At 45.7% G+C, this 13,469-nt stretch overlaps 1 protein-coding gene across 3 annotated transcripts in view; it reads left to right on the forward strand.

Moving 5' to 3' along the window:
• Positions 1–6,186: 6,186 nt before the first annotated feature.
• EGFR (epidermal growth factor receptor) overlaps positions 6,187–13,469 on the forward strand; it is a 162,284-nt gene continuing 155,001 nt past the window's right edge. For 2 of the 3 annotated variants that reach the window (XM_087766472.1, XM_087766477.1), the window contains exon 1: positions 6,187–6,742. In XM_087766472.1, the coding sequence (XP_087622598.1) occupies positions 6,637–6,742 (106 nt within the window). In that variant the 5' untranslated portion in view covers positions 6,187–6,636. Of the gene's footprint in view, positions 6,743–7,192; positions 7,235–13,469 lie in introns of those variants that run through there. The other variant, XM_087766487.1, reaches the window with a different exon arrangement.

Raw genomic sequence — 13,469 nt, forward strand, 5'->3', positions numbered from 1 at the left:
ACATTGTCTTACAGGCCTGGGAGAAAAGAACTGATGATCATCTTTGCTTTTTTTTGGCTAGAAAGGAAAATTTACCTACTGAGATACTCTAGTTATTGAACATGTGCATGCTGAGATGAGTAAGAAACAGAACCGCTGACTTTGAAATATTGGGAAATAGGTATGACCATGTCCATATTGGTCAATTATGCAGGGGGTGTTCCCTGCACATTGGGCTAGATAATCTGCGCTATTCATTTATATGAACAGTCCCAGGCTAGGCTGGCTAGTATTTTCCCGAGCATGGTTTGAGAGTTAGCAGAGGCCAAGGATTGCTCCTGGTAGGTAGTTTGGATGCAACCACACTGGTCTGGAGACCGAGTTTAACATTTTGGTGGACTCAAGCCGCTCTGTGGCAATTCATTTACATGCTGGAGAATGTTCCTGAAAATGTTGAATTGACTAGTATAGTCAGCCTCTGGGTGTCTTTGTTTTAATTTGAGTAACATTTAGGAATTGATGCAGAAAAGTGAGTTAAGGCAGAGATACCTCCATAATGCAAAACAAGGAAAGGATATAAGGGAAGGCTGACTTCTTTGATATTTGCTAGCCCAAATAAGGACTGGTAGCTGCAGTTGTTTAGGAGAATCACAGTGTTGCAATCTCTTATCATTCCTATCTGTGTCTGCTTTGGATGCAAACAGCAGGAGATGGCTGAATCTGAAGAAACCCCCGTCAGCCGCACCCTTGATGCAACTCACATTCTTTGTGCGTTGACTCAGGGCTATCAGCTTTCCTCACTCTCTCTTTGCTGTAGATTTTGCAGCACTACAAACACCTGAGGAGACAGTATTTTCAAGCAGCCGCTTGCTATATTTGCACATGGTATTGAACTTCGGGTGGGAGCTGGGTAGGGGTAGATCAAAGGAGTTCACAGGGAAAGGAAGGAAGGGGCAGGATAAGCACAACCAGCCCCAGCCAACCATCACACCTGAGCTCAGCTTCATGGCACTTTTACTCTTCCTAAGGAGAAGTTCTGGACACGGGCTTGTGCCTTGTTTTCCCTCTCTCTTTGTCACTGTGGATATATGTGGGCTATGACAGCCTATGCAGTGTGTCAGGAATTAGGTGAGCAAAGGTATACAATTCCTTCTTCACTTGTGTGGAACGGCCAGTGAGAGTAATGCAATTAGCGGTATTAGTTTTCATAACCAGACACCTACCATTACTAGTCACCCATCTTGAATAACTATACAGTGTGATCTGGTGGCGTTATCTCTGCTTCTACTGACATCCAATTTATTGACAGCATGTTCAAACTCTATTTATTTGCTGCAATCGTACAGAGATGTATGATTTCTGGTTCTCTTCTGAAAGAGTATCTGTAAAATCAGTGTAAGTCACCCTAACAAAGTACAGAAATAAGGCAGAAGCTTGTTTCTATGTAGGAAGCTACTGCACACTTTAGTAACAAAAATTTTGGATATAACCTCATTCCATCACAGTATCAGTCCTTATGTCCTAACGATAAAACTTACTTAGGTAAGAACATAGCAAGAAATGCCTAGCATTGGGATTTGTTAAAGGATGTGAAAAAACACAGTGGTTCCTACATGATGTTACAAACACTAAAGTGACGGATGCTTTTAAACAGGAAAAGTATTCTAACCTTTGAAATGATCTAGTAGATGGCAATGGAGATGCCATATTCCCCAGCAGTTCAGTAGAGATTTTGCGAGAGAGGAAATAATAACTATATGGGAATTAAAACTACATACTTTTGTCAATATTGTATAGTTATTCCCATTATACCCTGATAACGTTGTTCAGTTTATATGTTATGAATTGTAATGTTTATCTTGAATACTGAAAGAATTTGCTATACCCTTTTTTTGTTTCATGTAATTATTTTAGAAGTTAATGAAAATGCACAAAGCAATTTATTTTTTCTTTTTTGCTTTATACTGGACAAAAACTGAGTGCCTTTGCAAAGAGGAGCCATAATTCAGAGGGTAGCTAGCAGTTTCTCCTGTGCAATGGGTGGCATAGGATCTTTGGATGCTAAAACCCAGTACAGACACCCAGTTTTTATTTTCATATTTACTTTTTTGTTGACTACTCTCAGTAGTGAATAAACTGATGCTGCAAATCCTTATCAGAGTTTAAAACACTTTAAAGGCCTGTTTCTGAGTTAAGTGAAGCTTCCCTGGCAAATGCGACATTGAACTTGGTGACGGAGATGACAGATAAAACCTGGACATAAAAAAACTAAAGTGTAGGAACCCTCCTGAGATAACACCATGGTCATGTGTTGAAATACTGACGCTGCAATTTACTATAATTAAGGTTTAATTCCAGCACCCGTGAGTGTGTTGGTCTTGTCCCTTCTAAGTGCTGTTATACAAACAAACAAACAAACAAACAAACAAACAAACAAACAGTGTTAAGAGAAGAGAGGGATAATCTGAGTGTGTAAAAATAGATACATTTTCATCAAGGACACTCTCTAGAAGCAGCAAGATCCAAGGCGGTTTAAATATGATGTTTAGAATAAACAGCTCTTGAGTGATAACCCTAGCTCTGCCACTAACACTCTGCCCAAGGCAAATTATTTTACATCTATAAAATGGAAATGATAGCTACTAACCTGCTTTACAGGAGATTTGCGAAGATAAATTAGTTAATGTTTGTGCAACGTTTTCAGCATGCAAAGTGCCATAAAGCTCCACGAATTATTACCTCAGTCCTTGCTTTAAAACCTCAGCGAGGAGTCATAGAATACAAACTACAATGCAAACTACAATATCCACAATCTCAAACGCCATGCAGATGAAATCTGAGCAAGCCAGATTGTAAATCCCTGCTAATTCAGCTCGGCTGCATTTCTTTTCTTCCCGTAAAAAAGCTTGCCCTTTAAAATCGCTTTTGCAACATGCAGAGAAGAGCTGGGTTGCCATTGAGGAACAGTTGCTGATGAATTTTTTTGGAGGGGCAAGTGCTGACCCACTTCTCAGTGGATAATGAAAACCAACAGATTTTTTTTTGTTTCATTCAAGGAGAGGACCCAGCAGCAGGGATTTCTTTACTCTTGAAAGGATTTTGAGACTCGACTCTGTTTTGAGGGAATGTGGAAGAGATAGGAGAATTAATCCTGCTTTTTCCACTGATAGGGAAATCAGTTATTCATCCTCCAACAGTTACTTCTCCCCACGTGTGGCAAAGTAAGCAGCTCAGCGGCTCAGGCAAGCGGTGGTGAGCGATCGCAGTTCAGTTCTGCAATCCAGCGGTATCTTCATTTGAAGGAACTACCCGCTTACATGGACTTCACTTCCTATGCCAGCGTGTTTATGCTTAATATATAGAAGACAGGAGATATATACGCACTATAAAGCAAGTGAGCCAAAAGGAAGCTGAAGCAAGATTTTTGCATTTAGTGTGATATTCTTAGCATGTAGTATTAATTTAAAAATTGGTGGTTGAAAGGTTGGCCTTTGTCCCATGACCTTTGACCCATGCACACATGCAGCTGGTAATAAAAGTTTTGCAATATGAAGGAGTATTGCATACCCATGCCGAAATTCATGTAATTAAGTTAGCTTCAAAGGAGTTATACCAAAGGCAGCCACTGGGTATGTGACCAGCTGTTTAGGGAAAATGTCGTGTTTGAATTCAAACTGTTTCAGAAATTGTTCGGTTGTGTAGAAAAGGCCTGAAAGCCCTGCCTGTGACCATAAGCGTCTCAAACCTCAGTCTTAGAGTCTCTTTATGTATCTCGCAACGTTGGCAAGTAGAGCAGAGATGCCACAAAAGCAACACATTTGTGCTCACAAAGGTGGGAGGACGGAATTTGCGGCAGCTCGCTGCGCAGCCCCTTCTGCAGTACGGCACTGCTAGCAGCAGCTGAGAGTCTCCTGTAGCGGATATCTGCAGTGTGGGAAAGAAAATGCAAAGGGGAGTTTGCCAGTCTTCCCTTGCTCATCATGTCAGGAATGAAGGAGGAGTTTAGTTAGGATCAAATACTTGGGTTCATGTGCATTTATGTAAGGGCAGTACATGATGGGAGGTGAATGAAGTATGAAATGTGCCTGCTCAGTATAGCAGGTAGAATCGCAATTGCACAAAAAATTCTGCAAAGCAAGTATTTGCTCTTTTGTGTGTTAGGACGGGACTTGGACAAGTTTCTCCACCGAGTTCATATGCAAAAGATGTTTTCTTCTTTTTCCCTATGTTTAGTTTGTTTTTCAATTGTCGCTTTAAATCCTTTCTTTTTCTAGATTTTAAAAACTCTGTTGCCTTCCATAGCGGTAGCTTGATGCTCAACATGTATGTCTAGGAGCACGTTTTTATTTAGTATTTATCTATCTACAGAACTGATTTGAGGTTCATTTCTCGGTGTCTTAATTGCGCTTCCTTTCTCATAATGCAAGCTGCAATCATTAGTGTGTGCTGAGGATGCTTTGCAAATCTTCCCTCCCCAGAAGCTGATCTTTTTTTCCTGGGCAGCTCATTTTTAAAGGTCCTCCTATTTGTATAAATAAATGAAAATGTATCATAGACACATAATGTTTATGAAGTTGCACTGTGTGAGCATCTTTGAAGCAAATTGCATTAATATTGTATTGTAAGCCCAGATTCTGCCCTCAGTTACAGCCACAAAACCAATCATACGAGTAGAGTTTCTCGGATGTTACTAATGTCTGAGTTTACTTCAAAGTACATAATCTTTCACATTATTTACAAAATATAATCAAACCAGAATGTCAGCTACAGCATACAAAAGCTGACTTGTAACCCAGTTCATCTTAATAAATGATTACAGGCGTAGTGGGATGATACATGGTTACAGGCATGTGGTCAGGCATCGGGCTTTGTGCTAGGATAAGTAAATGGGACGGTGGTTTTGTTTGCCTAGTTAGGACGGTAACTAGTTAAACTATCAGAAAAAGATTGTACAGAGGAAGTTGAGTGGTAGGAGAGAAGTAACGCGTCTCTCAGAGGAACGTGCATCACAGAGGAAAGTCAAGATACACTCAGTGGCTATTTTGCAATCATCTATTGTGTTCCAGCACCCTGTGACAGACACAGGCATTTAGCACGTAATCTCCCAAACCTCATGTCATTACGGACTTTGGTTCTGGAGTTCCCAATTAATCATAACAGTTCTAAGGCTTCATATCCTATTGACTGTGTGACCCAAGTCTTCACAAGAGCTTTATGAAGAATTTACCGCCAGCACTTAACAAGTTTGAATGTTGAATCATGATTTACTGTGAGAGATCCCAGCCCAGACAAGTGACACTTCTAAGTCCTGTTAAGGTGCCGGAGTGACAAGACGGTGCTTCCTCCCACTTTCCAGAGGAGCAGCCTGTTAAAAAACAGAGATTGTAACCATAAGCATATTTTACTGAATACTGAATAGCTTGGTTTTGCCTCTCAGGGGGAAAGATGTTGGGGATGAAGGAGCACCATGCACGTACTCCTTTGCTTAACGTCTGTGGATGTCCCTGGAGCACCTGAAGGACACCTGTATTATTGTGTGTTTATTAAGTAACGTGCTACACGGAGCAAGGAGCACTTTCTCACCACTGGTGCAGGGGAATAGAAACTGTATGCACAGATATGGACCCTGCTATCCTTGAGCTAAAACATGCATACAAACAGTGCAGTTTTATTTCACACACACACCTGGCCTTGCAAGCTTTGGGGGTAAAGTGACCAGAATGAGAACAGGGCTGTTTGCGGAGGAGCCAAGAGGGCTCCGCTGATTTCGGGGGAGCAGAAACGAGGGCCAGAGCCCCACAGACGCGCCCCTGGGGAGCGGATTGAACCTCCGGAGCGGCTTCGCTGTCGCTGCTCCCCGAGAAAACGCCTCAGCCGTTCCTTGCCCGCACTCCCCTCCCTGGGGGCTGCGAGGACCCTGGGGAACGGGACGGGACGGGACAGGGCTTCTGCTGCAAAAGACCCCGGGGCACCCGCGCTCCCGCACAGCCTCTGCCCCCCCGGGGGCCCGGGCTCCCCCCGGGAGGGGACACGGAGGCCGTGCCAGGGCCACGCCGCTTTTTTGCGAGCAGCAGCGCAAACGCTTGCGCCTTTGGAAGCGGGACGCGGGGCATCCCCCCACCCTCCCGAGCCAGGAGGGGCGGCTAAACTGCCTCCTCCCCGCTCAGCCCTCCTCTCACCCTGTATCCCGGACAGGTGGCGGGTCCGGTCTTTCCCCACCTGGGCGGGGAAGGCGCCGCCGGTTCCTCCTCCTTGCTCCCGCCCCATCCTCCTCCTCCTCGGCGTCCCCAGAGGGAGCCCCTGCGCTCCGTGGCCGGGCGGAGAGCGCAGCCGGGCGCGCCCCGTCCCGCAGCCGGCTCCCGCCGCTCCGCAAGCCCCTGCGCACCCGCTGCCGCCTGCAGCAGGAGGAGCAGAGGGAGGAGGAGGAGGAGGAAGGCAGCAGCCCGCCCGCTGCGGGGCACGCACGTGTGCGCGCAGCCCTCGACGGCCGCCCTCCAGCATGCTGCGCAGAGCCGCCCGGGGCAGAGCGGCGGAGAGGAGCTGATCGCGGAGGCGGGAGAAGAGCAGAGCAGAGCAGAGGAGCGGCTCCGCGGAAACCTCCGTGTGTCCGTCCCGTCCCACCCCCCCACCCCTCCGAGGGAGCGGCGGTCCCGCAGCATGGGCGGCCGCAGCCCCCTCGCCGCCGCCGGGCCCCGCGGGGCCGCTGTCCTGGTGCTGCTCCTGGGGCGCTTCGCCCTCTGCTCCGCCGTGGAGGAAAAGAAAGGTAAGGGGGGGCGCGGCGGGCCGGGGCGAGGGGGTCCCGCCGCCGCTTTGCCGGCTGCGCCCCGTGGGACCGCGGGAGCCGGGCTGCGGGCGGCGGCGCGCCGCGGCCTCCCGTGGGGAGCGGCGGAGGGAAAGTCCCAACTACTTCTTTCCTTAAAAAAAAAAAAAACAACGGAGAGAGAGGGGAGAAAGGGAAAAAAACCCAAACCTATAGCAGCGATCAGGCAGCTCCGACTTCCTGATTTTAGGCTTATTTTCTTTTGTGGGGGTGGAGGAAAAAGGGAATAAGCCTTGGCACATCTCATCGGGTGTGTTTCTCTCCTTTCGTGTTTTGTTTTTTTTTTTTTTCCCTCTTCTTCCCCCCCCCCCCCCCCCCCCACGTTGCCCAGTCGCTCCCCGGAGCGCGCTGCCCGGCCGGGCGGCGGGCTCAGCCCCGCACCGCCGCTGCCGCCACCCCCGCCCCAGCGGCCGGGAAAAGCCGCGCAGCCCCCGGGTAAGCGCCGCTCCGGTAACCCCCGCCCGTCGCCCTGACCTGGGCACCTCCGCTTGTCCCGTTAAAAAAAAAAAAAAAAAAAAATGTAAACACCTGGGGGGGGCGTGGAAAGAGGGGAAACTTCATGAGGGTGCTGGTTGCCCAGTTATTAAAAAGAGGAGCGATTTATCCCTGCCTGACCCTGCGCGAAGAAGCCGTCCGGACTTTGCCGGCGCTGTCCCCCCCGGCAGTGACCGCCCGGGCCGGGGGTGCGTGGGAACGGCGCGGCGCGGGCGCCGCCGGCCCGCGTTGTCTGGTGGGGCGGGTGGTTTGGGGTTTGGTTCGTTTCTTTTGGGTTGGCTTGGTTGGGTTTGTTTTTTTTTTTGAGAAATTGTTTCAGAGGGTGAGAAAACGTTTCTGGCTGGTCTGATCCGTGGCTTTTTCTCTCTGTGTGTGGTGTTCTCTTTTGTGAGTTTGGAGAGCAGGCCCCGGCTGCTGTTCCAGGCAGAGTGCAGTCCTCTTTATCTTGGAAATCTGCCAGCCAGGAAAAAAAATGCAGATTTGGGTGGTGGTTTTTTGTTGTTTTGGTTTTTTTTCCCCCCGTCTTTCTTTTTAAAGAAAAAAATGGAGAATTAATAGTTTTTAGAAGGGCTGATGCATGGCTTAAAGCAACTGAGTTAGTCTTTTGTGACTGTGGACAGTAAAACTGTGCTGAAAGGGGGAAACATCCTGTCCAAAAGAACTAGTTGCACAACCTTCGAAAAGTGGAGAGATTCTCTTGTTCCAGAAAAGGAGTTCATACCTGTTGTTGATGTAACATGGGCAGTTTTTCTTTCCCTGTTTTCTTTTTCTTTTTTTTTTGTTTTTCCCCCCCTTACGCTCTGAAAATGACGAGAAGCAAGGAGAGTCCATCTGCTGTGCTTGCGTTAAGTCTTTTGAGATGCAGTCTCAGGTGCACATACCCTGTAGGATATATAAAGTGTGAGGAGAAATACCGTGTTTATAGTGTTTAATTCTGTGTCTCATAAACTTATGATGGTACCAGTTATTTGAGGATTACTAAATAATCAACAGCTAAGTGATAAACTCAGTAGAGATTATTCTTGGTATATTCTGCTAGCAAGTAACTGTTCCTCTGAGGAGAGCTGGAGGCTCAGTGGCGAACGTGAAGGCAGAATAATTTCTTCGGGAAGCATGAATCAATTGACTGGTCTTTTATTAGTTTCTCCCCACACTTGAGGATAAGCAAGAAAAGAAGTTAGGGGTACAAAATGAAGCGTCATTTGAGAATTGTGAGATAGAAGTGACAGGTCCAACAGGTAATAGAGCATCAGTGTATGTTGAGGACCTGCCTCCTTGACCAAGGGATAGGACCCAGCATCAGAATTCAGAGTCATTCTGGAAGTAAATGTCCCGTAATAAATATATGCAACACTCTTGACTTTTAAGACCAAATTCTGTGGGTTTTAGAAGTTCAAATTACATATGAAATTGCACTTTTTACAATTTCAACCTGATTTGTTCTATTACCAAAGAGAGGAGGTGTCTCAAGAAAAAAAAACAGTACCTGGGCAAATGTTGTTTTTGTTAGAAGAATGTCAGAATCAACCTATAAAATCTGAGCAACATAATGTTTGAATGGAAATTTAAATACAGTTGTGTCATTTCCCAAAATTTTAGAATGAGTTCTTTGAATATGGATGAGAGAAAACTGGTTTAGTTATAACACTGTAGCCATTAAGATAAAAAAAAACCTAATTGTGCATATTCCAGACCCAAACAGCATTGCTGGAAACTGAAGTACGCTCACAGGGATCGACACCTGCCTCTGTCTCTGTCTACCTGCTCTGATGTTGACCCAGATTAACCACAGTGGAACTAATCTGGATTTCCATTAATGTGCCTCAGATGGCCTGCTCCATGGTACCTGTGATAAATACCTGTGACAGCTGGCATGCCGCATACACAGGTGCATTTGACCCACGTCCTGTTTTGGGTGTCAGCGCTCGGTGCCAGCACTACAGTTGAGTGAACTGCTTTTTGTTGCTATATATTGGTTTTATATCTCTAGTTTTGATCTGTAGCTGCAGCCGTTGTGGGATGGGAGCGTGCTGCGCTATGTTGGGAGCATGCATGCAAGCATGCTGGGCAGCTTGGGAGCTGCAGAAGTTGGCTGCGATGGCCTTGCGTGCTTGATGGCTTTCTGAAAAACAAAGGAAAACTAAATTCCTTAAGGATGTTCGAGTATTCGTTTTCATGTGAAATTAAAAAGCTCCACCTAATATCCTGTGCAGTGTTTACGTGTGGGCTACGTGTGTACTGCTATTATGTATTGCTGCCCTTTACATTGTTTTGTAGGTTCTGCACTGTATATTATTCCATGCTTACTTGCAACATGTATACAAGTAGAGTAATCTTTGTGGATCGTGTAGGGCTTGATCCGGTTATGCACAGGCATCCAGTGTCTTTTTAGATGCCCTCTGGTGTAACCTGGCCGCTGCTCCGTGGGAGCAGAGGTCTCTGCGGGAGCGAGTGCGGGGGCCTCCCAGGAGCAGGCAGCTGCCCGCGCATCTGCAGCTTGGCTGAGGAGTCGGCAGTGTCCTCTGCCTGCCTGCTGCCAGGCACCAGGTCGCAGGTGAAGGACGTCTCATGCTCCTGTTGCAGTACCGGCGTTGCTGGTACGCTGTTTTGTCATTCCTGTATTGGTGTTATCACTGATGCAAGTGGCGTTTTCTGTGTGGAGACATGAGTGAACATGTGTATCTGTAGGTATTTGTTTATTATCTAAGGCCTTGTCTATGCACCCTTTTTTTTTTTTTTTTTTTTTCCTCCTCCTTGGTAAATGACCAAACTTTTTTTGATTTGGAAACTAAAATAAATGTGTGTAGCCTTGGCAGTGAATGCCGTTAGAGATACGGAAATTTAGATACTGATACAGTCCAATTTGGTGAAATAATATAATTAAATAAGTAGTCTTGAGTATAGACCTGTTCTTATCCCAGTGGCTCAATGTGTGAATGGTTAAGAATAAAACCCAAAGCCCATAGTTAAGGGCAATTTCTGATAAGCAGGGAAAGGAAGGTGAAGTGCCAGCAGTCATCTCCTGAATTCGGGCAATCTGCAAAATACAGTGACTGTGTGCAAATTGCTACAGAAGAGATAGAACTCTCAGCAAAGTGTGTGCGCGTCGTGAGCAAACTGCACACAGAAGTGATAGTAGTAAATACAAATGTGTTATTTCTTGCATCAAGAGTATATTAAGAGATTTGCAGATAAATAAGAAATCAAGATCAATGCCCTGGAGACTTTACAATCAGAGTAGTCCGTTGTAATTCATTTGTTAATTTATAGAGAGAGACTTTCAGGGAGTGTCGCACAGTGCCATTATGGTCCTCAGGGCTGACTTTTGCGTTCGGGTATCCCTGTATCACTGAAATCACTGGGATATGCTAGCTTTAGCAGCAAGATAGCTGACTAGCCAAACCAGTTCCTTCAGAAGGTGTCCTTATCTTCCTTGAGCACAAACTGCCTTTGCTTAATAGCTCTTTGGAAACAAGCCCAGTGAAAGATTTACTTCATTTTAGGGAGAATGACAGTACCTTCATGGAATGGTTTTGCATAGAAACTGTTGATGTTGCCACAAACTCCTGGATTAGTCCAAGTTTCGGTAGCACGTGTGCATCAGAGGGTACAGTCAGCCTGCGTATGTGAGTGGAGTATCCCAGGAAGAACTAACATATGTTCAAAATTAGTAGTCAGCATGCTATGTTATAAGCATTGGCGTTTACAGGTACAAGAATTTGTGTCAAATCTCATGTTAGACTCGGATCCATGTTGCAAAAGTGCTTGTGTAATGCAAACGTGGTTGTACTGTCAGAGAAATGCTTTGACTCGTAGAACTTTAACTGTGGGAGCCAGAATTGGCTGTACCCACAAAAGCATCCTCTGGCCAGCCTACATTAGGAGCACTTGCTGGGGTGACCCAGCTGACAAACCTTTTTAATTTAGACAATTGAAAACAGGGGTGAGGTCTTATTCTGTAAAAAGATGACCTGCTAGCTAGAGCAGTTGTTATTTTGGAAATGTGTGAATTGCATTAGGCATCTTCTGGTTGTGTTTATAGTTTCTCCAACCCCTATGCTGCTAGACTGCCCTCCTTGCACACCTACTAGGGAAAAAATGCAATTTTGTCAGTCAGGGCTCAGCTGGCACAGGAATCTCACTCAATCCAGCTAGGATTTTGCTAGTTTTAGCAGAAAGGGAAAGTTATTAGGAAAGGCAGCGGAGCTTTTATTTGCTCCTCAGTGGAAGGCACGTTCTCACTTTTCATTTCCCGGATTTGCTCTGTAGCAGTTGTAGAAGGTGTGCAGCCTCCGATGAATACTCAAGTAGCAGTTACTGCTGTGACAGGGATAGTCACCTGCCTTGCTCTCGCCTCAAGGTTAACTTGAGCAACACGTCTTGCTGTAAGTGCAGTTGGCAAAGTTAGTGCAGAATTTGCCTCTCTGGGTCCTAAGCAGCGCTTCGGCCAGTGCCTGTGTGGGGGACGATGACTGAGCGGGAGCTGCTGCTTCATGGAGCTAAGGGGTATGGCAGGAGAGCAGGAATAATGACGAGGGATTAGCAGACGGGCCCTCACCTCTGGGATGCACCCTTTGAATGAGGCTGATGCAATGCCACACGTCCTCGGGTTCGGGTGATGAGAGTGGGATGTGACGCTGCCTTGGATGTGACTTACCAGAAGTCCTCGATTCCTGAGGACCGCTGCTGTTCGTTCACACCTGTTGGCTCTGGAGAGCTTGTGAAATGCATGAGGACATCAAGAGCCGGCACTACGGATTTATCAGCATTGTGTAGGTGGGGGTAGAAAGCGTTCAAGTGAATTTTTTTGCCAGGAGTTCATGGTAAGCAGCGCGGGAATCTACCACTTGGTGTTTTGTGTGGATTCTGAGAGTCGTTGCTCAGCTCGGGACAGTACACGCTGACCCTGTTACTTGCATATCAATTTGACCTTCTCCTGTGTCCCTTCACTGCCAGGAGGAACGCTTTATTAGTAGGGGCAGTATGAGATCTAGGATCGTTCCTGCCCATTCTGGTTTTTGACGTGTTACTTCTTGGTTTCTAACTACAGCAAACGGGACCGTAATACTTCTTTTTTCAGGGCTGAATTCTGCTGACCTAACAGTATTGAGTAATAGTGTATTTTTTTTTTCTTCAGAAATAGTTACAGAACATTTGGCATGAATATGGGCAGCAGAAGTCATTCCTAAAGGAAATGTGGAAAAAAAAAAAAAAAAAGATGTATTCCTCTGTACAGAGAATTTGTACCAAAATAAATGTCTGTTCCTGCTGGAGCAAGATGGTTATTTATTGAGAGCTATGACATGCCTTCGTAGTTTGTCTCATAGGGTCTTGTGCTCTCTGTGCTTAATAATGTTATTGAGGGTTGCTCACAGGGAGGAAGCGTGATAAACCCGCTTGTGAGATTGTGCATTTGAAGAGGAAAACTTTCTGATGATCAGAGTGAAAAGACAAGGCCATGTGCGTTAGCCATTGAGCTAAGAAGTACACTTGGACATTGCAGCATTTTTTTAAGAACAGAAGGCATTGCTAGGAGAGAGCAGCGCTGGATTTACGTAGCCCATAAAGGCGTGTGAGCTTTCGTTCTGAAGTTTTAATGCAAAGTGTGTTTTGGCTGTTGACAAATCCATGCAAGGCAGATGCAAGGTTCCTCCTCCTGCCAGCGTGCCTTCTCCTGCCCAGCACATCTGCGTACATGAAAGTAAACATCTACGTGTTCGCATGCATGTCTTGCTATTAGAGTGCATCAAATCATGGGTGGGTTTTGTTTGTTTCAGTGGTTGAAGGGGAAAAAAAAAACCTGGGAAAAAAGGAATAAACTGAAATAAATATGTCAGGGTGGTTCTAGTGAAATGAAGGGAAAAAAAAAAACCAACAACAAAACACCAACCAAAAAAACCTGTTTTAAGATAATCTGGAAGATTAAATTTGACCTGAGATCATTTCTTTTCTTTTTAAGTTGGGTAAGAAGGAAAATGAAATGCCGTTTGAAATGAAAATTTGTAGGTTTATTTTGAAAATACCAGAACACCACTTAATTTTCTTACGCCTTCCTCCCACTCATTTTTTTTGAAACCAAGGCATGTTTGCTGAGTTTGGCTCAAATTAATGAACTCACTTCAATTCCCTTCTTCCTCCCTGTGAAAAACTTCAGGTTTTGGGGGTGGGGTAAGCT

This window comes from Nipponia nippon, unplaced genomic scaffold, assembly GCF_047370975.1.
Source record: "Nipponia nippon isolate SJK-2023a ecotype South Korea unplaced genomic scaffold, ASM4737097v1 scaffold_1, whole genome shotgun sequence".
NCBI classification, from domain to species: domain Eukaryota; kingdom Metazoa; phylum Chordata; class Aves; order Pelecaniformes; family Threskiornithidae; genus Nipponia; species Nipponia nippon.